Below are 27,377 nucleotides of genomic sequence, written 5' to 3' on the forward strand. Positions count from 1 at the left end.
GCCTGTGGATGCCAGCAACACCACGTAGGTAGGCTAATGAAGGACATGACAGCGATTGCGCTCCATGTGTACTCGGGTTCCAATATGTCTGCCCATTGGGCCGTCACATTGGCTGGGTGGTCATTGCTTCAATGTGTGCCCACCTTAAATGTGCTATAGATAGATAGATATAATTATTCTTTTTTTACCCCGTTGCGGTTTTCTGTAGATCCAGCTATGACGTGTACTTATGTTGACCCTTCATAGCCTTTATGTGAAATGCTAAGGCCCCATTCACTACTGCAACTTCTCCAAGGGGAGAATTTGCATGTGATCTTTATTGAACGGGCAGACTGCATATGATTAACAGGACTCAGTCCTTTTGCATATGATATATCATATAGCGCATAACGTAAGCAGCATGGCTGGTGTAGTGGGCACTGCTTACATTACACACTAAAGTCTATTTTTTCACTTCTAAATATCCATTCCTGTTTTCCACCTTCTATGAATGTTCTATTGCAGAGAGAAAGTACTAATATCAATAGCACTGAGGTTATGTGGCCCTGTGTGGAGTTTGTATGGGTGTCCTGTCACAATACTAAAATATACTGGTACTGTAGGTTAATTGGCTCCCAACAAAATTAGCCCGAGTGTGTGTGTGTACATGTGGTAGGGAATATAGATTGTAAGCTCTACTGGGGAAGGGACTGATGTGACTGCCCTAATATTCTTTGTACAGTGCTGCGTAATATGTATGTAAGTGGTGATAAATAGGATATACAGTAGCAGGGCAATGATGGTCACAGCTGCAATTGGGTAACTGTGCTGCTTGGTGTGCAAAAGTAGCTGTAGACTTTGGACCCTACAAAATGTATTTTATACAGGTGAAACCTTTACCTACTGTAGTCTGGAATAGTGTTTATGTAGTGAGAGTTAACAATGACGTGTTTACAGTACTTATGGCGGAGACTATACACTGCACCTGCTTGTGCTGTTATTTGTATTTAAACATTTATGTTTTTATATTAAATTAAAAGTGTAAATAGTGATGATGAAAGACAGCCTTCCCCTGCTGCAACTGTGGGGTGAGTGGGGGCAGCCAGTGACCCGGGTGTCACACAGGACACCACCCTGACAGCTGAAACTTTCCCTGTGCTGTGCGGCGGCGGCATTCCCATGCACACAAGTTGGTGTGCGGCGCCCGGCAGGCAGCCCTGTGCTAGGTGGCGGCCCGGCGGCAGCAGCAGGCCTGTGCACACACTGACGTTTAACCCCTTGTACGCTAGACGCCATCCTTAGCACACTGCCCAGTATGGAGCCCGGTGGTGACTCACCTTCAGACAGGTCCTCTATGCATTCAAAGGTGATTTCAAACTGGAAAGGGTTGTAGAAGGGAGACGGGTTGTCCAGCACCACTACATTGTTCACCTGAACCTTTGCCATATTTTGGAAACGCTCAAACAATGGTGCTGGTGTGTGGGAGCGGAGCAGATCCAGCAGCGGCTGCCCCTGCACAATCCCGCAGCCCTCGGGAGTCCCGGGAAACTTTTCGCCAGCCCCCGGCTCCTTATATATTGCAGTGATGCCGGGCAGCGCCGGGGAACCCGGTCTCCTTCATTATTTTAGTTTTGCTTTTTTATAATCCCCCTCCGCTCCCCTATCTCACTTCACTACAGCACATTCTGCTCTGTTGCTATAACAGCGTGTGTCCGGATTGGCTGCTCCCAGCCACCCTCCCCTAATGCTAACAGCCACACGGAGGGGAAAGAGAGACTTCTCCTGCCGGCTGCAGCTGGAAATGTCTGGCTGCTGCTCCATCTGCTGGCTGCCAGCTACACGGTGCCCGGGGAGGATCGGTCCCATCACTCTGCTGCAGTGCCACTCTGCTACTTACTCACTGCAATCTACTCACTGCAATCATCTAGCATATGTACACATTGCAGTGTGCTCTGATAAAGCCAGGCACCATAGCACTTCACCATCTACACTCATAGAATTACTGATGTGTTCTGCATGATTACATAACATGACCAGAAACATTATCTCTTACACCTGTGCCCAAGGGGGTATAGGGGAAACTCTACCATGCATAGAACTATATGTATCCTTGCAATGACCAAAGGACCGTGGTGCCCTCTGTTCAAAATGGTTGCAGGGGGGGGAAATACAGCGGCCCTCATGGGATTAGTGCAAAAAATATATTGGTCACTTAGAAATACCGACATTTCGAGGAGTATACATGGCTGTTTTTGAAGGTGAACCTTGAAAAAGAGGAATATGTGTGTGTGTGTGTGTGTATGTATATGTATGTGTGTAATAAAATAAGGTTAGACAATTGCCAGGTGGTCACTTCATGCGCCCGTCTGACACTGCCTATGCCCCAGAGTCTTCAGTGGCTGGTGGTGATGGGTATGTGATTGCTTATAGTCTCAGTTGCTCTACTGTATGTGCAGATATATATGTGTGTATATATACATTTCTTTATAGATGGATGCTTTTGGCTGGGTTAGATGCTGACATTCTGGTGTACGCACTTGTACAATGTAGACTATCTGCATACAATTTAGACTTTATAGTGCAGATCTGCACTATATAGTCTATGCAGCCAAGACTTTCTGGCTGCGATACGGGAGCACGCATCGGGATCGCAAGGGTTAAAACCTGTGCATTCTGCATGAGATCCAGATGAGATTTTGACTATATAGTCAAAATCTCATGCACATTGTACAAGTGTGTACACACCATGACGCATCAGTAACCTGTAGTTATTCTATACACAAATATGCAGATTTGCTGAAACCAACCACCATGAATGAAAATTTCTGTGACTTTCATTTTACAAAACTAAATTTCAGGAGAAAGGAAAGAGGACTGTTTTATAAGGGATGGACTGAGGATTATTTATTAAACTTTTTATTAAAGATATTTTAATATGCCCTATATTTCTATACAGTATAGGAATTTGTGAAAAATAGGTGATAATCACAAACAAAGACAAAAATATACACATATAATGTGCTCAAAAGAAAGAATCAGTGTGTTTAAAATTACACATGTCCATCTGAAGATGTCTATTAAATATAGTCAGAAATGTTGACAAGATAAACGGCCCTAATACTTTTACTCGTAGCTCGAGGGATCTTTGTAAGGTCTACTTAGGGTGAATATAGTGCCCAATTGTGCAGGTATAAAGAGATAAATCCTATAAATTCAGGTAGTATATTGGGTATATACCTATATATGTGCTAGGAAATTAATATATGTTCCTAGAGACAGTTAGTGTTCCATAATTCTATGCTTAAAAGGGCTGAAAAATAACTGTTGAAAATTTGACAACTATTCAGTTATTTTTCAGCCCTTCAGATGGACATGTGTATGTAACAGTGATTCTTTCTTTTAAGCACATAAAATGTGTATATGTTTGTCTTTGTGATTTTTATCCTATTTTTCACTGTTTTCAGACATTCACATATATACATATAGGGAATATTGAAATATCTTTAATAAAAGTTAAGTTTTATAAATAATCTTTAGTGCGTCCCTTATAACAGTCCCCTTTTTCCTTTCTCTTGAAATTTTGCTTCATTTTTTGAATGTCGGGAACAGCACTCCCACCATCCATTTATGAAAGTTGGGGTCACGTCTATCCTAAAGGATACAACATTTTGGTGAGCAGGTGTGCTCTATGCTCCCCAGAGAAGCAAAAAAGTGTCTACTAGAAATTTTACAAAAATAGTTAGGTGTGTTTATTCATAATTTTTTCACGCCTGTTCTTCAGTCTGCTATAATCTGATGTACTTTGGCTTCCCAGGCAGGCTAATAGTTAATGCTTGACCTTGGGAGTCTTTAAAAATACAGTTTTCCACATCGTACCTCACCACCACACCCAAAGGATTCTAATGTATTGTTAAATTCATGATCCTACATGCCCAACTACATCAGTCAGGTTAGTACTTCTATATGAATGATATGAATGATTGTGTGTGATCCTGTTTTTTTACTATAAGAGCCCATCCCATTATTTGCATTTCACTATTTTCCATAGAAGGAAATGCAGCTACAGATAACTGGAAATTGGACTGAACCTGACAAAATATTTTTCCCTATTTTATAAAGGTGGCGCAATTGTATGTTCAAACATCCCTTGATTGTGAAACTCCAATAGAAATGTAATCAAATTCCACAGCACACTGCTGACTACTGCCATGTTTGTGGCCGGCCTTTGGAACTTACGTTATAAGTTAACTGACAACTCTGTTTCTAAATTTGGTAATATATGTATTGTTTAATTGTTTATAAAGCAGAAGAATCGCAGTTCAGTATTTTACTTGTACGGTTATTTGCCTTCTGTACATAAAGAACAATGCCCACTTTGTTAAAACTGTTCTTTACTGATCCCATGTAGATGAGGCCGAAACTAAGTAAGAAATCAAGGCAGTTTAAATAGTGTCAAAGTGTAACTTTAATTTAGTATACATATTATTTGACCAATAGGGCCTATAAAAAAAAAAAATGAAACCTCAATGCAAAAGGAACTCTTTCTGTTAATTGTAAATTATAATATAAAAACATATCTTAGTAATAAATCAATATGCCTCATGTTACGTATATTCATATTGCTGTTGTATAATGTGTGAAATGTCCCTTTTCTAGGTCTGACTGTAACGGCGGTTAAGGACTCTGGAGAGTGGAATCTGGAGGCCGGTGCTCTAGTTCTGTCAGATGGAGGCCTGTGCTGCATTGATGAATTCAACAGTATCAAGGAACATGACAGAACCAGCATCCATGAGGCAATGGAACAGCAAACGATCAGTGTGGCCAAAGCTGGGTAAAATTAGTAATATAATAATGCAAAAGGGATGTGTAGAGTACGGTTCGGAATATCCTAAATTTTATTTTGGACATTAGTAATATCTTAAATACTTTCATTATGAGTAGACTTTGACTTGGTGGATTATAATTGATGTGGACACCTTTTCATGGGTTATCAAAAAGAGCCCGTACAGTGTCCCCTCAATAATAGGCCGTACTTGCAGAACTGCAATACAATGACACAGTGCAACATAACACAGTACCAGATTCAAATCAGATCTTTACATTAAATAACAAGAAATGAACTATAAATCAATACATTGGGTGGTCTCTTATTACCCCTTTGAGTGCCAACATTTCTGGGAGAGATGCACAAAATATTCACAAAACTGCAAACATCTGTATGAGAGATGTGTAAAATATTGGCAACAAATATCAGCATAAAAAAATGTTGCATAAAAAAAAAATTCTATTTCCTATATAAGGTAATCATTACCGGTCATTATGATGAATAAAAAGGTTTTTTTTTTTCCATTACTGCAGCATTTTACTGCCATGTGTATGTGATTTACATTGGCAAAAGGCTGGTGCTGGGCAGGCCCACAAAGGACTGACCTCATTAAGGCTTTCACGGGTCAAATGATTTGCTGGTTCAATACATGTACGGTAAAATATTAGAAACCCTTACAGCATGGGTCTTCAACCTGTGGCCCTCCAGATGTTTTGAAACTACATGTTCCAACATGCATTGCCACATTTTTTCCTATAAGAGCATGCCAAAAACCCTCAGGGCATGCTGGGATATGTAGTTTCACAACATCTGCAGGGCCACAGGTTGAAGACCTGTGCCTTACAGAATCATCACGTTTTTAACCCTTTGTGTGCCAATTGAATTTTTTCATACATTTTGATAAGATTGAACCTAAAAATATGCAATATTTCCAGTAGTTAGAACTATGCATAGCTGTACCTTGGCATTTCTATAATTTAAGATGTAACTGATTTTTACATTTGAAATAAATAATTTCTTGACCATATATGGGTGGATTCAATTAGCGGTTAGAGAGAGATGAATCAAGTCTTGGGGCCAGATGCACTAAGCTTCACAAGTGATAAAATGGAGAGTGATAAACAGCTGTCCGATGAGCTCCTACCTGCCATGTTAGACAGTGTTTGAAATATGACAGGTTGGAGCTAAATAGTTGGCTGTTTATCACTCTCCATTTTATCACTTTTGAAGCTTAGTGCATCTGGCCCTGTGAGAGGTAAAGTGGAGAAGTTGCCCAGAACAACTAATCAGCTTTTATAGGATCATCAGTTTGCTCTGGAATGCCAGTAAACCCACTATTGCTGGCCATACACTAGATCGACTTTCATCCAACTACACAACTTCTCTGTCCAACTAAAAGTGTATACCTAACCAACCTTTTCATCAGAAAATACAGGGTGATTCAAAAGTCACAGTACACTCTTTTGTTTCAAAAACTGCGGGAAATGTGAAAAATGAATACTCCAGTAAGATATGTTTGGTACATACCCTAAAAGACAAGATTTCACGCATCACCCATAAATTACTGGAGTATTACATTTCCTTTTTCATAAGACAAGCTCATGCCTCTCCAACTTGTTATGTCACAGAAGTAGGCTAAAGGTGCCCATACACGGTACAACATTACTGTGCGTTTTGAACTAGATCGCATCGCATGTGATTTGCATGCGATTGGGACCTAGTTAAAAAAGCACGGGCTGCACAGACACTGTGCTGTGCGATGGGATGCCCACAGGAGTGCGAATCTCACAGCACCCTCACACCGTGTTTGGGCACCTTAACTGTGTCTGCCTTCTTCCAGGTGTTTCAAAATAAATGTTTTATAGATAAAAAAAAAAATTGTGTATGTCTATATAATATTTTGTTTCCAATAAATCAGTAGGTTTTATTTTTTTGGACAAGGAAAAAGGCAAAAAAAAAAAGCATTTGACTAAATGCTTGGGGAGATGTTTAAATGGTGAGATGTTTAAGCGACTCATTAGCGGATTGGAGGAATTTGAAAGGAGTGCAGGAGAGGTGGAAAAAAATAAAAAGTGCAATACTAAAGGCAACGGACCTTTTGTATCAAAAGGGTTAAGAAAAGGACCAGGAAAAGGAACCCAATGTGTGGTTTACTAAAGAGGTATCAACTAGTGTAAAAGCAAAAAAGATGGCCTTTAGGACATACAAGCAGACTCAAAATAATAATGACAAAGAAGTGTATCTTGCCAGACGCAAAGAGGCTAAGAAAGTGATCAGGCGTGCCAAGGCACAAGCTGAGGAGAAAATGGCTCAGTCGGTAGATAAAGGAAACAAAACTTTTTTTAAGTATATAATTGAAAGGAGAAAATCAAATGGAGGAATAATAAGACTGCGGACAGACACTGAGAATTTGGTGGAGGGAGACAAGGCAATAGCAGATCATATAAATAATACTTTTGCTCCATATTCACTATAGAAGGAGAAGTGAAGGGACAACAGTTAAGTTGCAAGGACAGTCATAAAAATAAGGTAGATGGAACTACATTTACTAGGGAGAAAGTCCTAACAGAACTTTCAAGACTGAAAGTGGCTAAATCAATGGGGCCAGGCGGAGTGCATCCAAGGATACTAAAAGAACTAAAATATGTGTTTGTAGCACCATTAACAGATTTATTCAACCAGTCACTAGATACAGGTGCAGTTCCAGAGGACTGGAGAAGAGCAAATGTAGTTCCACTGCACAAAAGCGGAAGCAAAGAAGAAGCAAGTAACTACAGACCAGTGAGCCTTAGAGAGTAGTAGGGAAATTAATGGAAACACTATTAAAAGAAAGAACAGTGGAATATCTTAAATTAAACAACTTACAGGATCCAAAACAGCATGGTTTTACTGCAGGGAGATCATGCCAAACAAGTCTCATTGACTTTTTTGACTCCGTGACCAAAATTCTAGATGAAGGGGGGGCTGTAGATGTGGCATATCTAGACTTTAGTAAGGCATTTGACACTGTCCCACATCGCAGGCTGCTAAATAAACTTGAAAGTGTGGGATTGGATTATAAAACAATTAAATGGATAAGAACCTGGTTGTAGGATAGGAAACAGACAGTTGTAGTAAATAGAGTGCATTCTATGGAGGGACATGTTACCAGTGGAGTAACCCAGGGATCTGTACTTGGAACAGTGCTCTTTATTATGTTTGTTCGTAACATTGCAAATGGTATTGAAGGGAAAGTATGCCTTTTTGCAGATGACACAAAGATATGCAACAGAGTAGACACACCAGGAGGGGTAAATCAAATGACTGATGATCTAAGTAAACTTTAGAATTGGTCAAGAGCAAAGTTATGCACTTGGGACTCAAAAACCCAAAGGCTCAATATAGTATCAAGGGTACTCAGGGCCGGTGCAAGGCACCGGAGCGCCCCAGGCGAGTCGGGGTGGGGGCGCCCCGGTGCCGGGGGGGGGGGTACCTGTCGTTCGGCGCTGTGTATTTAAATCTGGCGGCGGAGGCAGCGCCGCAGCGGGGGTCCCTGCAGTCCATTAAAAATCACGAGCGCTATCCGCCGGGCTATGCGGAAGCGCTTCTAGTGTGAAAACACTGGCAGCACGCTGATTGGCTGAGATCAGCGTGCGCCGTGCTGCCAGAGTTTTCACACTAGAAGCGCTTCCGCATAGCCCAGCGGATAGCGCTCGTGATTTTTAATGGACTGCAGGGACCCCCGCTGCCTCCGCCGCCAGATTTAAATAGACAGCGCTGTAGGACAGGTACCCGGGCGGCACAAAATGCCGCCCTCCAGTGGCCGGCGCCCTAGGCAAATGCCTAGATTTGCCTAGTGGTGGCGCCGGCCCTGAGGGTACTATAATGGAAACTACTGAGGAGGAAAGAGATCTAGGAGTCACTATTTCAAGTGACTTAAAGGCAGGAAAGCAATGTAGCAAAGCAATGAGGAAGGCTAGTCAGATGCTTGGTTGCATAGGGAGAGGAATCGGTAGCAGAAAAAAAGACATAATAATGCCACTTTATAGGTCATTGGTACGGCTCATCTGGAATACTGTGTCCAGTTCTGGAGACCATATCTTCAGAAGGATATAAATACATTGGAGAGTGTACAAAGAAGGGCAACTAAAATGGTGCATGGCCTACATCACAAAACTTACCTGGATAGACTAAAAGATCTTAACATGTATAGTTTGGAGCAGAGACGGGAAAGGGGGGACATGATAGAAATCTTCAAATATATCAAGGGTTTTAACATAGTACAGGAGGGAAATTTTCTTCAAAGGAAAGGAAGTAATAAAACACAAGGACATGCACTGAAACTGGAGGGAGGTAGGTTCAGGGGAAATGTTAGAAAGAATTACTTCACAGAAAGGGTAGTGGATAAGTGGAATAGCCTCCCATCAGAGGTGGTAGATGCTAAGACAGTAGAACAATTTAAACATGCTTGGGATAGGCATATGAATATCCTTACAAATAAATAAGGATTAAAAAGGGTTGAGATTACCTGAAGGGTAAAAAAAGGGGCAGACTAGATGGGCCAAATGGTTCTTATCTGCCGTCAAATTCTATGTTTCTATAAATAAGCACAGCACAAAGTTTTCTTAAGGTGTGTACAAATGGGGGCGATATTGGGTAAATTCGCTGGGAATATGGTCGCTGAGTGACCATATTGCCAGTGATTTGGAGTGCTGCTGGCGATAAATCGCCAGCTGCGCACTCCCTAATGGTCGCAGGAGCATGCTCCTGCGACCAGTGGCTTCCCCCTGTCAGCGCCAGGGAGGATAGCGGCAGAAGGATTCCCTTCTGCTGCCCCCCCCCCCTCTTCCAGACGCTGCTGCGCCCCCCCCGCCCCGTGACGCTGCCCCTTCCAGCTGCTGGTTCTCCCCCCCCCCCCCCCGCCCCGTGACGCTGCTCCTCCCTTCGGTTGAGTTGAGGAAAATCAAACCTGTCTGATTTCTGCTGCTAGATGGAACAACTATTTTCAGCAGTTTTCTACCATAATTACAGTTTGCTCCCACACATCAGGCAAATCTTTAGATGGTTGGATAGATAATCATTTATGTATGGCCAGCTTAGAAGAGAGACCTATTATTCTTTGACTAGGTCATGCTGAAATGTGTATTTGTTTTTGCTAGAAATGCTCATAAAGCATTATAGTAAAAAGTGGAATTGAACTAGTATTATCCTCTTCCTGAAGGCTGATTTAATGAGCTTTAGTTATGGTTTTGGGGTAAAGTTTTGCATACTATGTAACATCTATGTCAGAACTTCTTTAGAACTAATTAGCAGAACACAGACTTTCTTTGTTTAATTTCTTAGGTTGGTATGCAAACTAAACACCAGAACGACTATCCTGGCTGCTACTAATCCAAAAGGAACATATGACCCAGAAGAGTCCATCTCGGTTAATGTAGCTCTTGCTAGTCCTCTTCTCAGTAGATTCGACCTGGTGTTGGTGCTGTTGGATACCAAAAATGAAGACTGGGACAGGATTATTTCTTCGTTTATATTGGAAAACAAAGGTAGATTGTGTACAAGTCACATTGCTATTCTCTGCCTTCCATAACAGAAACAAAATATATCCTAATGAGCGTGATCAAATATTTGCTGATGTTGGTTCAGACACAAGAATTTGCTTAGCCAAGCCTACACTGATCTTATGGAGCCCACACGCGCACCGATGCCGGCGGTGCGATGCTGTACGATGGGGTGCGCGCTCCCGCGGCACCTCATTGTACAGTACAAAAAGTATGTGCTGCACATACTTTTTGTACTAGCCTTTTCTAGCATAGCATCGCATGCACATCGTATGCACAAGGCATACGATGCGATGCGATGTGTGCTAGTTAAGCCCACAACGCACGCTGGGATCGGTGCGTGTGTGGGCTCCATTACTTCTATTTAAGTCCATTTTTTTCCCTGAGAATTTAAGTTCACAATCGTTCCTTGCCATGTCAAAATAATGTAAAAAGGATCACATAGCTTGTTGGACATAATTAGTTTAATATAAAATCTTATTTCACATATAGTATAGTAGTTCTGCTGTATGTCAAAATGCACTTGTAACTGAGAGATCTTTAGGAGAGGATGTACCAACCAATCAGCTTCTTTCAATCTTCAAACACAGCCTGGAAAATGAGTTAGAATCTCATTGGTTGGTTCTCTCTCTCTCTCTCTTTTCTCTTCTCTTCTCTCTCCTCTCTCTCTCTCTCTCTCTCTCTCTCTCTCTCTCTCTCTCTTATTTGATCTCTTATTAATTTAATTTTAGGATGCCCACGCAAATCTGATAAGCTCTGGAGCATGGAAAAGATGAAAACCTACTTCTGCCTTGTAAAGAGCTTGCAGCCTAAGATGTCTGAAGGGGCTAACATTATTCTGGTGCGCTACTACCAGCTCCAAAGACAAAGTGATAGCAGAAATGCAGCACGTACCACCATCCGCCTTCTGGAGAGCTTGATACGACTAGCAGAAGGCAAGTATAATATTCTAGTACAACCTTAAGTTGATACAGCTCTATAAGGCCTATGCTTATGGCATTGAGTAAGTTATCTCTGAGGACTACCCTTGTTGAAGCCTTTACATCCCAGGGTCTAGACCAGAGCTGGCCAAACCGGTCCTCAAGATCTACCAATGGTCCACATTTTCCAGATCACCTAGCTGGTGCACAGCTGTAGTCATTGCTAACTGTCACATTTTCAAACCTGCTGCATTCATTTATACTAGATCCACAGGTTGCATGAAAAACATGAACTGTTGGTAGATCTTGAGGACCAGATTGGCCACCCCTGATCTAGACCATTATTGACTTCTTGCCAGTGCTGGTTACAAAAAATTGACGATAACAATCTTGACCAATGGTTCTTTGTAAAAGAGCTGAATTACTGATGATTAAATTAACTCTCTTGTGGTTACCACATTCCATTCTTTGAGATCAAGGGGTCCATTTGTAACACTGATTCCTGTGCTTTTAAGACTTTTTTTTATGCTGTTACATATGCACATGGTACTGGTCATCAGAACCAGACTGTTGCACCATCCCATATGTAGCCCAAACAGCCGAAATGCCGACAAGGGGGGGACGTGGATCGCCCCCCCTTGCGGCTCGCTGCGCTCGCCACGCAGCGGGCCCGGTGCCTCGCTATGCTCGGCACACTAATTTATTCTCCCTCCTGGGGTGTCGTGGACACCCCAGGAGGGAGAATGTGTCGGCATTTCGGCGGTCGGGATTCTGAACGCCGGGATCCCGACCGCCGGGATCGTAACTGCATCCCGTGCAGGGCACTTTAGTACCACTCTGGATATTAACCCATAAAATAAATCAAATATGATTCTGATCATTTGATATGATAAATTTACAGCTTGAAAAATAATTTAGGTTTAAATTTACATCCCTAGACCTCCCTCTATATGTATCTGCAGCCAGAACATGATTCTGGAAAGCCTAAAGCCATGTACTAGAAAGTTAGCCAGAATCCCACCGTGTCTAAAGGTATTTTCTCCTGCTGGTGATAGCGATTCACTGCGGCGCTATCCCTAGACAGGGTAGATAGATAGATTTGACTAAACCAAATTGGCCAAGTCAAAATCTCCTATGGGCGAGATGGATAGAAATGTCCGGGTTTTTTTCCTGACTGATGGAACAGAGTACTAAGAGTAAAATCACTAGTTCTTTACAAAGGTTTTCATATTTCAAGTACAAAGGCTTTGTGTTCTTTAATTATGAGATGACAGCCTGAAGTGATGGTTAAATGACCTTTTGTTGATATTTGTTTCCCCAGCCCATGCACGACTTATGTATCGGGACACTGTGACTGTTGAAGATGCAGTCACTGTGGTATCAGTAATGGAGTCATCTATGCAGGTTGGTGGATTTAATCGGTTAACCTTTACCTTAAAAAATTATCAAACGGTTATGTCTGGACCACTCCACATGGATTATCTCAAGATCCTTATTGTGTGCGGATAAATAAGGTGTTATGCTGAGGGCATTTCCTGCAATGTATGTGTTCAGCGCTACCTAGTTTAGTGGATCATTGGAGAAGTTAAGCTTTAATTGTACGTCCGTAGACTTTTAAACATGTCTATTTAGGCATTTAGCTACAGGGTTAGGAGAGGTTCCATTAATTTAGGGGGTGTGGGCCATAGGGTCGACGGTATGAAGGTCGGCATACATTAGGGCATCAGGCTTAGGTCAAAAATGGTATGGTCGACAGTCAAAAAGACAGCAGTTTTTCCCAGGGTTTTTGTCCAGAATGTGCTGACATGGATACCGTATCCCGCGTCCCCTTGCATGGCTCGCTGTGATCGCGATGCTTCAGGCACAGGGCCTCGCTGCCCTCGGCACACTATTTTCTTCCTCTACGCCCTCATGGATGGTAGGGTATGAAATACCGCCTGTCGGCACAAGTCAGCTCAAAAGAACATGAAAAACTCATGTTGACCGTGTGACTGTCAACCTAATGCTTGTGCGACCTTCCAACCCTGTTAACCTTAGCCATGTTGACCAATTTTATGTGCCAACCTTTACTGATCAACCTAATGTATGTTGACCTTCATAGTGTTGACCTAGCGACCACATACCTTTTCAGGGAACCACTGAGGCTTCATCCGTATCCTGGAATCTCCTGCTTGTCATGAAGATGTGGCATGTGGACCCCAGTCGCACAACCTATGCTAGATCTTATGGGCACAGGATCCTGTAATAAATACAAATCGCACAGTGACAGGCAGGGAAACACAAATAGTCAAGGGGGCAGGTGGATGACTGGCGGTTTATTATTTGTATGCTGGGTTGTTGCTGTCTGCACCCTGTGTGTGCTTCCCATGCCAGAGTTATGTAACAGCTGTTTCAGTCATTGGGCAGTATTCAATGTGATTAATGGCGATGTGCAGTGAATCCTGTTTAGGATTCGCTGCCCAGTCACCGCGTTCCGGAGGGCTGGAGCATTTGCTGCCAGCCCTCCCTGTCGCTGTATTCAATGCCACAGCAGGGACTCTCTGCCCCTGCCGGCGAATTTTAACCCCTGCGGTGAACGCCGTAGGGAGCCTGCTCCGGACACTGTGGGGCAGAAGCAGGGCTCCCGGGGACACAGGCAACAGAAGCTGCCCGCAGTAGAGCTGGCAGGGGACTGGGGTAGGGAGCCGCTGCACTGCTCCCGCTCGGCATATGTAATGAGTGGGAGTAGTGCATATATGAATATCTAATGAGTGGCTCTCGGCTCTTGGCCCCCTGCTGGCTGTTATGTGTAAAACCAAAAAAATAATTAAAAATGAAATATATATTCATGTGCAGTAAGTACATGAAAAAAAAAAATAGCATGCCCCTTCACAGAAAAAAATACAGATTTTTATACACCAAATAATAATAAAAAAAAAAAATTATTTTAAAAGATCACAGTTCAGTTCACCATAAAAAGATGGCGATTGCTACACGGTGACACATGGCGAAAATCACTTAGAAAGCAATTCGCCATCTGATCATTGAATACACTCACGACAAATCACATTGAAAAACCTATTGAAAAACTACAGCGACTATCAGACCTATTGAAAAACTACAGCGACTATCAGACGGCAAATTATCCATCATTCACTGTTCGCCGGCGGCGAATAGTGCATGTTGAATAGGGCTAATCAGTTTTTCAGTAAAAAGATTCACCTTAGAGCACGAAAATAGCACACATTCGCCATAGAATATGCAGGGCCGGTGCAAGGCACCGGAGCGCCCCAGGCGAGTCGGGTTGGGGGTGCCCGGGGGTGGTACCTGTATTGCCCGTCCCTGCAGTGCTGGAGCGGGCAGGGGTGTCCTGCGGCGCTGTCACTGTGATAAAGCTGCTGCTTTCGGCGGCGGCGGGATCCCTGGAGTGTCCGTGCGGCGCTGTCCTGTGTAAAGCTGCTGCTGGCGGCGGCGGGATCCCTGGAGTGTCCGTGCGGCGCTGTCCTGTGTAAAGCTGCTGCTGCTGGCGGCGGCGGGGTCCATGGAGTGTCCGTGCGGCGCTGTCCTGTGTAAAGCTGCTGCTGGCGGCGGCGGGATCCCTGGAGTGTCCGTGCGGCGCTGTCCTGTGTAAAGCTGCTGCTGGCGGCGGCGGGATCCATGGAGTGTCCGTTCGGCGCTGTCCTGTGTAAAGCTGCTGCTGGCGGCGGCGGGATCCCTGGAGTGTCCGTGCCGCAGGGGTACCTGTGGCGCTGTCCTGTGTATAAAGCTGCAGCAGCTTTATACACAGGACAGCGCCGCAGGTACCCCCACAGCACGGACACCCCGGCCAGCTATATGCACATGGGGGTCAGGTGAGGGGCGAACTGCCGCCCTCCAGGTGCCGGCGCCCTAGGCAAATGCCAAGAGAATATGGCGAATCAGCCTCATTGAATACTGCCCAGTAAGAGGAAGTCTCTCCTCTGAATGACCTCTTCCTGCCCACAGCCATTGACTGTGTTGCTTAGTTGCAAGACTGCTTACAGTACACTTTTTTTATATAGATCTGTGTAGAATGGTAGTCTCTAAAGTGACAATTAGAAGAAACCATTCTACAGTTGTGTACATACCAACATACATTCCAACCAGACTGTGGACATAATCCTACTGGAGAGCTTGGTCACAGATACAGCATCTGATACATGCATACAAACTTTTTGACATGACAAGATTACCAGGATTGATGAAACCAGAGGACGTGTGACTAGTGTACACACTCCAAATGTTGTATCCCTGGTAGGTAGGAGGTCAGGTTAGATGAGAATTGAACAAGTGTGTACCCAATTTACCAGTATCTATCCAACCCAAAAGATCCTGAAAAACAGAGACTTTTTAAATTATGGAGTTCTTGCGGAATGAGTGAGTCCAATATTTGCTATTGCACCAGGCACCTACTTCAGTACCAGCCATCACTGCTGCCAGAACTAATGAATACTGGTTCATTTTGAAATAAATTGAATGCACTATTTATTTATTTTTTTATAACCTTTTGCAGGCCAAATACTCTGGTTTAAATTTAATTGTAATTTAAAAATAAAATAAAAAATGGTCTACATTGAGTGTTGAACGATGTTAATGTTCTTATTTTAAAGTGGCTCACCATTGCATCTGCTACTAGCGCTAGGGCTGTTGAGCCTGACTAGATGTTGGACCTGAAAGGGTTAAAGTCAGTGGGAATTGACCTCCAGGATTGGGGGAATATGAGTGTAACAATGGTGTATGTACAGTTTAGGGATATTTAGTAGCAATATTCTCAATTTGGATTTGGCAGCTTCTTTGTTCCAAATGTCACTTGGCAGTAGTGATGCAGTGTTCTAGGAACTTGAGAATTATATTTCAGACATTACAGCAAGTATGTTAATGCCACAATAGTCAGATCTAAAATGTCTCCCTATTAACTGGCTCCTTTATTTAATGAAAAAGCAAGAGAAAACTGTATGGAACATTTGGCCACCCGAGTTCGGCAGCAGTGCAGGATGCTGGCCGAACTCAGACATTTTTTTTTTTTTAAAGGGGCAATCGCTTAGAAGGCAATAGTAAGCCTTGTAAGCGATTTGCCCTTTTAAAAAATGTCAGAGTTTGGCCAGCATTCCGCACTGCTGCAAATATCGGACATTCCACCCTTGCTGTTAAGAGTTATACATGGTAGGTTTTTTTTTCTACAATTACTTGTATTTCCCCTTAATGCAGGGAGGTGCGTTACTTGGCGGGGTGAATGCATTACACACCTCATTCCCAGACAATCCACAGGAACAGTACCAGATGCAGTGTGAGCTTCTCTTGGATAGGCTTGGTCTGCAGAACATTTTGAGGGAGGAGCTACAGAGGCTCAGACGGTAATTACACTTAATGCAACTATGTTTTAGAGAAAGCTGCATTTACTGTGCTTAGTTTCAGCTTAGCTGCATCTGTTCTTCCTGCTGCAATTAGAATGTACAACGGTCATGGTCTGAAGGACCTGCATGTTCTTAGATTCTTGAGTTATATTGTTTGGATCTTATCTTATGTGTGTTCTTATTAGCAGTACTAGCAGTACCTAGGATCTCCCGTAATTCATCTGGGGGTCGAGCTTTTAGCCATTCAGCTCCGAATTTATGAAACTCACTTCCCCGCACAGTTCGAGAGACCCCCACTCTAGAATGCTTCAAAAACAGACTCAAGACCTTCCTATTTATTCAAGCGTTTCCTTCAGTCCCTTAAGTATTGTTTATGAAAAGCTTTTCTGTACTGTATTACATTCATTCTATCTGTTAAGCGCCTTGAGTCCTATTGGAGAAAGAGCGCTATATAAATAAAATTATTATTATTATTATGCTAGGTACTTGTTTCCTAGTAGGGCACCCAGACTTCTTACGTAAGCGCAAACGTAGTGAAATCGCATGGTACGTTTTTGCCGTGCGATGCGATTTTAAATTTACAAAATGTTTTGTTTCTTTTATTTTAATGTTGACTGTTGTTTTAATTACAAATGTATATAATTCTGACAATTCCCTCAGTTGCTGGATGATCTGCTGTCAGTGGGGATTTTGGCGGTCAGTACTCCCGGAATCCCGACTGTTAGATTGACCGACAGCCAGGATCCCAACTTACAGGTGCTACTCTCCCTCTTGGGATTCCATGACTCCCATAGATGGAGAGTAGAATCTGTTCCTAAAACCCCACCAGTATCAACGCCACCCTGAAGCGTGGCAAGCGGCGGCGGAACACGTCCTCTGACCTTTTCGTACCCCCACTATCCACGTCGGCGTGGAGTTGATTTTATATAGTGTGGCGAGCTCACGCGGATTACTCTACATGTATTTCGCGTCCCCTCACAGGGCTCGCTGTGCTCGCCACGCTTCGGGCTCAGTGGCCCGCTGCGCTCGCCACACTATATCAAATCAACTCCGCGCTGACGTGGATAGTGGGGGTATGAAAAGGTCGGAGGACGCATTCCTCCGCCCCTCGCTGGGCTCACTGTGCTCACCACGCTTTGGGGTGGCGTTGATAATGAGGGTGATGCAAAATGATGGCATAGGTGATTACAAACACCCATCACATCTCCTACTATGTACACATCACATCTCATTGTAAGCCCCAATCACATCTCATGACATGGGTGCTTGTACTATGAAATATCGCATCGCATTTGATGCACTGAGATCGAATGCGATATTTCATTGTATAAGCGCTTCTGTGCACTTTATATGGACATCGCATCACATCGCACGCTACTATAACGCAGCATGCGATGCGATTTCACTACAGAGAATTGCGTACTGGGTGCCCTGCTAGGAAAAAAGTACCTTATGCTATTACTCTTATCTGTACTTGAACCTTGCTGTAACAATTGGAAATTTCTCCATTGTGAGACGAATAAAGGAATTCTATCTTCTATCACAAATATTTCAGTATTAACAGATAAAAATACAAATCTCATTTTATTTTGCAATGTGTAGGGTAATGTATACACACACTTTGCATCAGACTCTTTAATTTGACCTACTATCGTCACAACACTGAGGGGGAGATTCTCTAAGCAAAAAATGCGGTAAAAAAACAGTTATCGGGTTTTTACCGCATTTTGGGATGCTCTAAGCATCCAGCGGTGGGGGGCATCGCCAGAAAAATCTGGCAATGCCCCATAGAAGCCTATGGGCTTCTAACACAATCCCACCGCCGCCCTGCACGGAGCCCCGCATCGACCCCCCCTTACCTGTGTCCGGGCAGCACAGAGCTTTGCTGCCCGGAATGGTCGCCTCCTCCTCCCTGCACTAAAATCCTCTCCCTGGTGCAGGGAGGAGGAGAGCAGCAGTACCGGGTAAAGGAGGGAGGGGGGAGCCGCCGGGACCCGATGGGACCCGGCGACTCTCACCGCAAAGGAAAGCTCTTAACGCAAGAGCTGTCCTTTGCCATAATTATCGCATATGTTAGAACATATGCGATAATTATGTATGTGATGGGCGGCGAAGGGGGGCGGAGCTGAGACGCGATTTTTAGAGAAACCCCCCCCCCCTGATCATTAATCCTACATAAACCTATAGAGCAGTGGTAGCCAACCCTAGCCCTCATTAATCTGACACATTTTAAAAAAATACACAGATGGAGCTAATTGGCTCACTTGTGATTCTGTGAGGAGACCTGCAAAACATGCACTGTTGGTAGCTCTCGTGACTAGGGTTGGCTACCCCAGCTATAGAACAATGATGAGTTGTATATGTACAGTCATAATATATTAACATTTGGCTATCTATAATTTCTGCCAAAAGACAATTTATGGGACATGGTGCTAGTAGAAGGCATTTATGCTGATTCTAATACATATATTTTATTTTCAAAACAGACAACAGAATGAAGACTCCAGTAAGCCCCAACCTGTGACAAGTAGGGGCACGGGATCAGATTATTCCATGGTCGATGGAACATTGTATGGTGATAGTGTAAATCCTGAAGTGTCCCAACATGCCTGCTTAAAAGAGAGAATCTGCTCAGATTCAAACACTGCAAAATGTTCAGTCCTCCAAAGGTCTTCAAAAGCTATAACGAGTAGTAATGAGAACTGCAGAGACAGTTCTGATCCATTACGAAAGCAGCCCACACAAAATATTGTGGAAGCCGGATATTCTGAAAAGCAGGATTATAATGAACAGTCATTGAGTTCTTCAGAGAGCCAAAGCGGAAAAGGCAGTGACACGAGTCTGGGGTGGTTTGATTCTCTCCCATCAGTGCGCCAGAGCATTGACATTTCTCCTATACCTAATTCTACTGAACGCTACACAAGGATAAAACCCCAACCAGCAATTCAGACAGGCCTTGCTGAAACTAGCAATAATGATTTAAACTGTGCTATTACTGGGGGTGAGATAAAAGGAATACAGACACAACAAACTGTAAAGAATCCATGTGGCACAAAGGTTAACAATATATCAGATGAAGTTGTTACAGAACATGTTTCTAAAAAGTGGCACAAATTGAACAAAGCGTCACTGAAAAGTACAACTAACAATCTTATTTCAGCAGAGTGCTGGGAAACTGGAGGTTGTTCAGATGTTTGTACATCAAAGGCTGCTCCTCTGCATAGTACCCCAGCCGGTGGAAGAAAAAGAAAGCATGTTCATATTGATTCAGAAGAAAGCAGAGTACATATGAAGGACACAGAAGAGGGGGGAACAGATGTGAAGCATCCAGAAGAAAGGAAAGCAGATACAATGGATCCAGGGATGAGTGCCAAGCTAGCTGAATTAGCAAAGTTTTCTTTTAGGCAAAAGACAAAACTGGTGCACTGTGTGGAGACAGACTCCGAATCCGCAACTACTTCTGGTGGTGATAACGAAAACAGAATATCTGGATTTTTTGATCAGCCAAAGGCTCCTCCCACAGATATAATACGGAATCTATTGGGAAAATCAAGTAGCATGGAGAAATCTAGTTCAGTTCTTATAAGGCAGAAGGAAACTAGAGATTCCTCATGTGCCTCCGCCATAAATGAAGCAATTCAGGTGAAAGGGGCTACTTCAAGTAATGCAATATCCCTGCCTGTGGGTTTAAGTGAGGAACATAAACTGGCAGAGGAGTCTCCGTGCAGAAAAGTCTCTTCCAGTACTCTTGCCAAGTTGGCAAAATTCTCATTCACATCATCTGATCCCAAAACTGCTAATGTATCTGCCACAACCAACATGGAAGACCCACTGTCACCCAGAGAGAACAGTACAGCAGCAAAAAGGAAATGTTTTCAGTTGGATCCTCCCAGCACTAAGAATATTATAACAAGTAAATCTTTGTTTTATACTGCAGACTTGGACGATGACACATTAGATTTTGACTGGAATGAAGAAGTAAAAGACAAAAAATCTGTTTGATGATTTAAATGCTGTATATTAAATCCATTTTTGAGTAGTGACTTAACGTTCTCTCTGTTGTAAGTGAGAATTAATTTTGAACTGCCACTCTTTGAAATGATTCATTTATAGCTAGGTACATATACAATATATTTGGATGCTGACACAATTTTCACAGTACTGGTTTTGTATGCCACTCCAGTGGATTGGAAATTAAGTAACAGAAATGCAATTTGTAGAGTAGACTTTCAGCTTAAGTTCAAGGTTTAACAAAGATATCCTATGAAACCATTTACATACCCAGTCCCCAATGTTCATGTGCTCAAATGTAATTGGACATAATAATAATTACCATAATCACAAAATGTTAATTTTCTTATACTTGTGTAGAATCCTTAGCAGGCAATAACTGCATCAAGTCTGCCATGGACATCGCCAAATGCCCCATTTTTATGCTTTGTCAGGCCTTTACTGCAGCTGCATTCAGCTGTTTGTGGATCTTTCTGCCTTCAGTTTTATTTTCGGCAAGTGAAAGGTTTATTTAATTGCGTTGAGATCAGATGATTGATTCTGACATTGCAGAATTTTCCATTTCTTTTGCAGCATGTATTGGGTCATTTTCATCTTTACTGTGAAGCTCCAACCAATCACAGTAAATCTCTATAAACTTCAGTAAACACTAGTGTTCCAGTGCCATTGGAAGCCATGTAGTAACTGCCATCACACTGCCTCCCCCATGGTTTACATATGAGTAATTCCAAGCCTTCTCCATACTTTTGTCTTCCAACCATTTGGGCAGGGAAGACTTTGATAATAATATCCGTACTCCCTGGAGAGTGTTCTTCACTTAGTTTGACGTTGTGAAGGAATTTGACTTTCTATTCAATATTTGCTAACTCATGTGCTATTTACATACAATTCATGCTATCTGCATTAGATTTCCACTATAGAGTCATTGCTGCCCTGTCTATCAGGTTTGCGATTTGTGCTGTCCTGGGAGCGCACATCGGGATCGCAAGGTAAAAAAACCTGTGCGATCTGCATGCGATTTTTACTATATATACTCAAAATCACATGCTGCATTGTACCATGTGTACGCACCATATGATTTGATTGCTATGCAATCTTTGCTAACTTATGTGCTATTTACATACAATTCTACTATCTACATTCAATCTGCACTATATAGTCATTGCTGCACTGTCTATTTGGCTTTTCGATTTTAACTGAATGGGATTGCACATCGGCATCGAATAGGGATAGAGAGCTTATAAACCGGTTCTATCTCCATTCGATGTGTATGCGATCCTCATTCGATTTTGACTAATCAAAATCCAATGTGAAATTGTACCGTGTGTACACAGCATTCTACAACAGTCAACTACAGGCCTTTTGCCTGCTTAACAAACAATAAAGGAATAGCCCAAGACCTGTCCAGGAAACCACTTTTGAATTGTTAAATGTACAGTTAATGTTTGACCTTAAAAAAAAAGGGGGGGGTATATAGAAATATAGATAGAAAATCGGTGATGTCTGGCACATCCACTTAGTGCCTTCTTAGTAACAAAGTAGATACAACAGGAAGGGAAGCGGCACTTTGAATGTAATCCAAACAATTTATTGTAACGTTTTGATGCCTAATGTGGCGGCATCCTCAGACATACAAAAGATAAAACAAAGTGATTACCTTGTAACACCAACGGGCACAGGAAGTCCCGGGGGTAGGAGGAGTCTAAATGCAGTCGCCGGGCATCGCGCTGCGCATCCAGTTTCCGGCGGCAGAATAGCATCAGCTAAGCCAGACATCACTTCCGGCGCTGATCACCATCACTGACGCCGGGGGGGGGGGTCACGTGTCACGTGTCACGTGACCGCTAACATCCTGGTCAAGCATTAGATACTACACTCCGCCCACCAAGGATGCAGATTCCATAGTGACCTTCCATCACCATAGTAACCAAGAAAAACAAAGTGTATAATACAAGACATGAGCAAAAATGACGGAGAAAAACATACTACAGTAATTCAAGTCATAAAATATCCTGAGTACTTATTACATGATACGAATATAATAGATCGCAGCAGCACACTTATCATAATATTGTAATAATTATACCAAGGAAGTAATTCCCGAATATTCATTCAGGCCCTTAGGGGTTATAGTACCAAGGCGAGCTATCCAACGTGCCTCACATTGTAAAAGTTTGAGACCACGATTACCCCCACGAACCGATGGTGGGACGTGGTCAATCATTCAATATCCGAGTGTAGTTAACCCATGCGATGCCTGAACAAAATGTTGTGCCACCGGCTGATCACTGGTGCCAGTGGCTAATGCTTTTTTATGGCAGAGCGGTGTGCCGCCATCCTCTCCTTAAAAGAGCACTCTCTACGATAACATGATCAACATTAATCATATCTCCAAGGAACTTTGGCCCATTGTTCAAACAGACCCAGAATTAAAACTGGGTTCTACAAAACTACTATCATGTTATCGTAGAGGCCGTAACCTCCCTGCCATGTTAGTAAAAACCTTTAACTAGAACATTTAAACCTGGTTGTTCTCGCTGTACTTGTTACATGTAAATTTTTGATTGCCGGAGATAGATTTTGCCATCCTCACTTTGGTAAAACTTTTTATTAAACACGCTCTTACATGTAATAGTAAATACACAGTATACAAGAACATCTGTCCTTGCGGCCTTGTTTATATAGGCAAGACAGAATGCTCCTTTAAGGAGAGGATGGGGGCACACCGCTCTGCCATAAAAAAGCATTCACCACCGGCACCAGTGATCAGCCGGTGGCACGACATTTTGTTCAGACATCGCATGGGTTAACTACACTCAGATATCGAATGATTGACCACGTCCCACCATCGATTCGTGGGGGGGAATCGTGGTCTCAAACTTTTACAGTGTGAGGCACGTTGGATAGCACGCCTTGATACTATAACCCCCTGAATGAATATTCGAGCATTACTTCCTTGGTATAATTATTACAACATTTTGATAAGTGTGCTGCTGCGATCTATTATAGTTGTATCATGTAATAAGTACTCAGGATATTTTATGACTTGAATTTGTATGTTTTTTGCTCATGTTTTGTATTATACACTTTGTTTTTCTTGGTTATTATGGTGATGGAAAGTCACTATGGAAACCGCGTCCTTGGTGGGCGGAGTGACCTGCTGGCGTCAGTGATAGTGATCAGCACTGGAAGTGATTTCTGGCTTAGCTGATGCTATCATTCTGCCGCCGTAAATTGGGTGCGCGGCGCGATGCCCGGTGACTGCATTTAGACTCCTCCTAACGCCAAGACTTCCTGTGCCCATTGGTGTTATAAGGTAATCACTTAGTTTCATCTTTTGTATGTCTGAGGATGATGCCATGTTAGGCATCTAAACCTTACAATAAATCTTTTGGATTATATATGGAGTTCCACTTCCCTTCCTGTTTGTGTGTGTGTGTGTGTGTGTGTGTGTGTGTGTGTGTGTGTGTGTGTGTGTATGTATATATATATATATATATATATATATATATATATATATATATATATATATATATATAATGTGTAACTGATGTGATTCCTAACCCATTCCTGTAATTTGGATGTGAATACCCTCAAATTAAAAACTAAATGTTAAATATATGTGGTGTAACTGTATATTGCAGGCATGTCAAAACTATGGCCCTCCACTTGTTCTGAAACTACATATCTCATCACGCCTTGCCAGTTTTGCTATTGGGAATCCTAAAGCTATGACAAGGCATTCTGGGATGTGTAGTTTCACAACAGCTGAAGGGCCACAGTTGGGACATGCCTGGTATTTTGTGTATATTGTATCCTTTACCTAGAACTACCAGCAGATGTCAGTGTTCAATTTGTTCTTCTAGATTCAATCCTGCTGTGTGTCGTTTTTTTTCCATTTACACATGGATGCTGCATAGCATATTTGCTGCGTTGGTCGTCATCGTCATCACCTACAGTACCTCCTGCAATTGTACGAACACAGGAAAACAAATGTGTTTTGGATATTAAAAAATATAATTGCTATATCTCTCTATGGACCTAATCCCTTGGACAATACAAATTGTGTTCCCTGTGCTCTCCTCTCACCCCCTTGTGGGACAACCCTGCTTTTCCCTCTGGAGGAAGACCCCTCCGCTTTGCACAATGGCGACTAGCTGGTGTCTTCAGAGCACATGACCTTTGTTCTGGAGATAACTGGGCATCCTTAGATTAAATCAAATGTAAATTCCCGTCCTTATACCCTTCCTTCTTTGAATACTTCCAGATTCAACATTTCCTTCTCTCCCTGCCACAAACAGATGTTAGACGTGCTTTGAATGTCTCTGCGCTAACAATCCCCTACGTAGCAGACTAATCCCTTCTATTTATTGTATTTTGGTGGGGACCTCCTCGACTTCAGACCCCCCCATGAGCAAGAATGGGAGAAAGATCTGCCCCCCCCCCCAGATGCTAGTTGCTGGGAGTAAGAGAAGGTATAGCCAAAAGCTCTATCTCAACCCAACTCAAGAAGACGTCTTAAAAAATAAATTACAGGTGGTGCTTTACCCCTGACAGTTTATCTAAGATGTTTACCTCGGCCACGCCTGTGTGTTGGCGGGCATGTTGGGACCGAGGAACTCTTCTTCATATTTGGTGGACTTGTCCCAATATTGTCCCATTCTGGACTAAAGTGCACGACATTTTGAATATCAACGGTATCCCACTTCCCCTAGATCCATGGTTATTCCTACTATCGCGACCTTTCCCTGACTAATGGTCCCCATACACGCTTTGATTATAGTGTGCTATGTGTTTTGTACTTTACAGTGGTGCTATGCAATTTTGGTATTCGAATGCGATGCGTATTTTGAGCTGTGCGATGCAATTCGATTTCATCCTATTTTGACAGTGAACAAGACCTAATAAATGATCTGTTTATTAATAGTCATTTGTAATATAAAATAAAGTTGTATGGGATATTTTGAATGTAAAAATACCTTATTTTGAAGGTAATTTCTGTAACAATAAAGTTTGTGTTTTTGTAAAAAAAAACTGCAGTTGGACATTTAATTTTACTAGTCAGTCACTATGTGGTAAATTTGAGAGCTTTCAACACATTTCAAAAATGTATTTTTACCAATATCAGGTTAGAATTTTATATGCGCAAGCCATTGCTGTGAAGGAGATGGAGCAAGCGCACAAAAGCAGAAGAGGTGAGATCACAGCTGCTGGTCTAAACAATGGCTTTTGAAGAGAGAAACCTTGTCCCATACCACCCTACTTGTGGAGTTGCAGGAAAATAATCCTGGAGACTTTCACAATTATTTGCGCATGGATGAGAACATTTTCATGGAACGGTTACTATTGGTGACTCCCCTCATACAGAAACAGGACACAATCATGCGTAGATCTATCACAGCAAATGAATGGCTAGTAGCAACCTTACGCTACTTGGCCACAGGAAGATCCTTTGAGGATCTGAAATTCTCTACATGTTTTTCTGCTCATGCTTTGGGGAGGATTATCCCTTAAACATATCATGCTATATAGAATGTGCTAAAGAAAGTGTTTTAAGGTATGATTTTTGTTTTAAATGTAAAAAAAAAAAAAAAAAAAGGCCTTTCTAGAAGTTACCCCAGTGATAATGGACGATGTGGTGCTGCTGCGGATTCAGTATTAAATCCCGGCGGTCGGGATCCGGCGTTCAAAATTCCGACGCCGAAATCCCGACAAGGGGGGGGGGGCGTGGATCACCCCCCCCCTTGCAGGCTCGCTGCGCTCGCCACGCAGCGGGCCCCGTGCCTCGCTACGCTCGGCACCCTAATTTATTCTCCCTCCAGGGGTGTCGTGGACGCCCCCGGAGGGAGAAAGTGTCGTAATTTCGGCGATCGGGATTCCGGCGTCGGGATTTTGAACGCCGGGATTTACACTGCATCCCGCTGCTGCTACAGGGAGGGAGGAGATATGGTGCTGCTGCTTACAGGCTATTTTTCATGACAATCCTATTTAGAAAAGCAGGGCTGACACATATATAGTGGTCTACCCATGAGACTAACTGAGGATGGCTTTTGGATTTCATTTTATATAGATACAGTATTTTGCAATATATATATATATATATATATATATATATTAGTGTGTGTATGTATTTTAAAACAAACCCTATGCTTTAAACATTTTCACCCAAACAGTTTCCCAAAACTGCCCAGGATTTTGATGACCGTTGGCAGTTCCCGAATTGTGGAGGAGCCATAGACTGGAAATCTATTCGCATTAAGCCCCCAGCCAACAGGTAGTCATGGTTATTAGATTGCTCTTTGCCTCCTACTCAGATGCTATTTTAATATATCTATAGATTGGTAGATCTAATTAGATCCTGATTGATCACATGACCCATGTATCTAGGGCTGGGGTAGCCAACCCTGGTCCTCGAGAGCTACCAACAGTGCATGTTTTGCAGGTCTCCTCACAGAATCACAAGTGAGCTTATTAGCTCCATCTGTGTATCTTTTAAAATGTGTCAGTGATTAATGAGTGCAGCTGTGCAGCAGCTAGGTTGTCTGGAAAATGTGAACGGTTGGTAGCTCTCGAGGGCTAGGGTTGGCTACCACTGATCTAGGGTATATAAAGCAAGATGCTCATGCACTGAATATCCTTTGATAAAGCTATCAGGTGTAGCGAAGCGTGTAAGGAAACTGCTGCACCTCCCAACCAAGGACTACTGGATTGCAGACCTGATCATTTCCATCTGAACCCCCTTTACCATCTT

The 27,377-nt window shown here is 42.8% G+C and overlaps 2 protein-coding genes across 4 annotated transcripts in view; one reads left to right on the forward strand and one right to left on the reverse strand.

Annotated features, from left to right (window-relative positions):
• ASF1A (anti-silencing function 1A histone chaperone) overlaps window positions 1-1,753 on the reverse strand; it is a 33,422-nt gene extending 31,669 nt beyond the window's left edge. For 2 of the 3 annotated variants that reach the window (XR_014471708.1, XM_083176806.1), the window contains exon 1: window positions 1,317-1,753. Coding sequence is in view for 2 of the 3 variants with exons in the window: in XM_083176806.1 (XP_083032932.1) it covers window positions 1,317-1,425 (109 nt within the window). In the remaining variant the exon portion in view is untranslated. The remainder of the gene's footprint in view (window positions 1-1,316) is intronic. The other variant, XM_083176807.1, reaches the window with a different exon arrangement.
• MCM9 (minichromosome maintenance 9 homologous recombination repair factor) overlaps window positions 1-20,658 on the forward strand; it is a 75,747-nt gene extending 55,089 nt beyond the window's left edge. Inside the window, exons 8-13 of the mRNA XM_083176805.1 lie at window positions 4,636-4,810; window positions 10,127-10,329; window positions 11,076-11,279; window positions 12,586-12,668; window positions 16,470-16,615; window positions 19,102-20,658. Coding sequence (XP_083032931.1) covers window positions 4,636-4,810; window positions 10,127-10,329; window positions 11,076-11,279; window positions 12,586-12,668; window positions 16,470-16,615; window positions 19,102-20,617 — 2,327 coding nt within the window. The 3' untranslated portion in view covers window positions 20,618-20,658. The remainder of the gene's footprint in view (window positions 1-4,635; window positions 4,811-10,126; window positions 10,330-11,075; window positions 11,280-12,585; window positions 12,669-16,469; window positions 16,616-19,101) is intronic.
• The last annotated feature ends 6,719 nt before the right edge of the window (window positions 20,659-27,377 follow it).

Source organism: Crinia signifera, chromosome 3, assembly GCF_055691185.1.
Source record: "Crinia signifera chromosome 3, ASM5569118v1, whole genome shotgun sequence".
Lineage (NCBI taxonomy): Eukaryota > Metazoa > Chordata > Amphibia > Anura > Myobatrachidae > Crinia > Crinia signifera.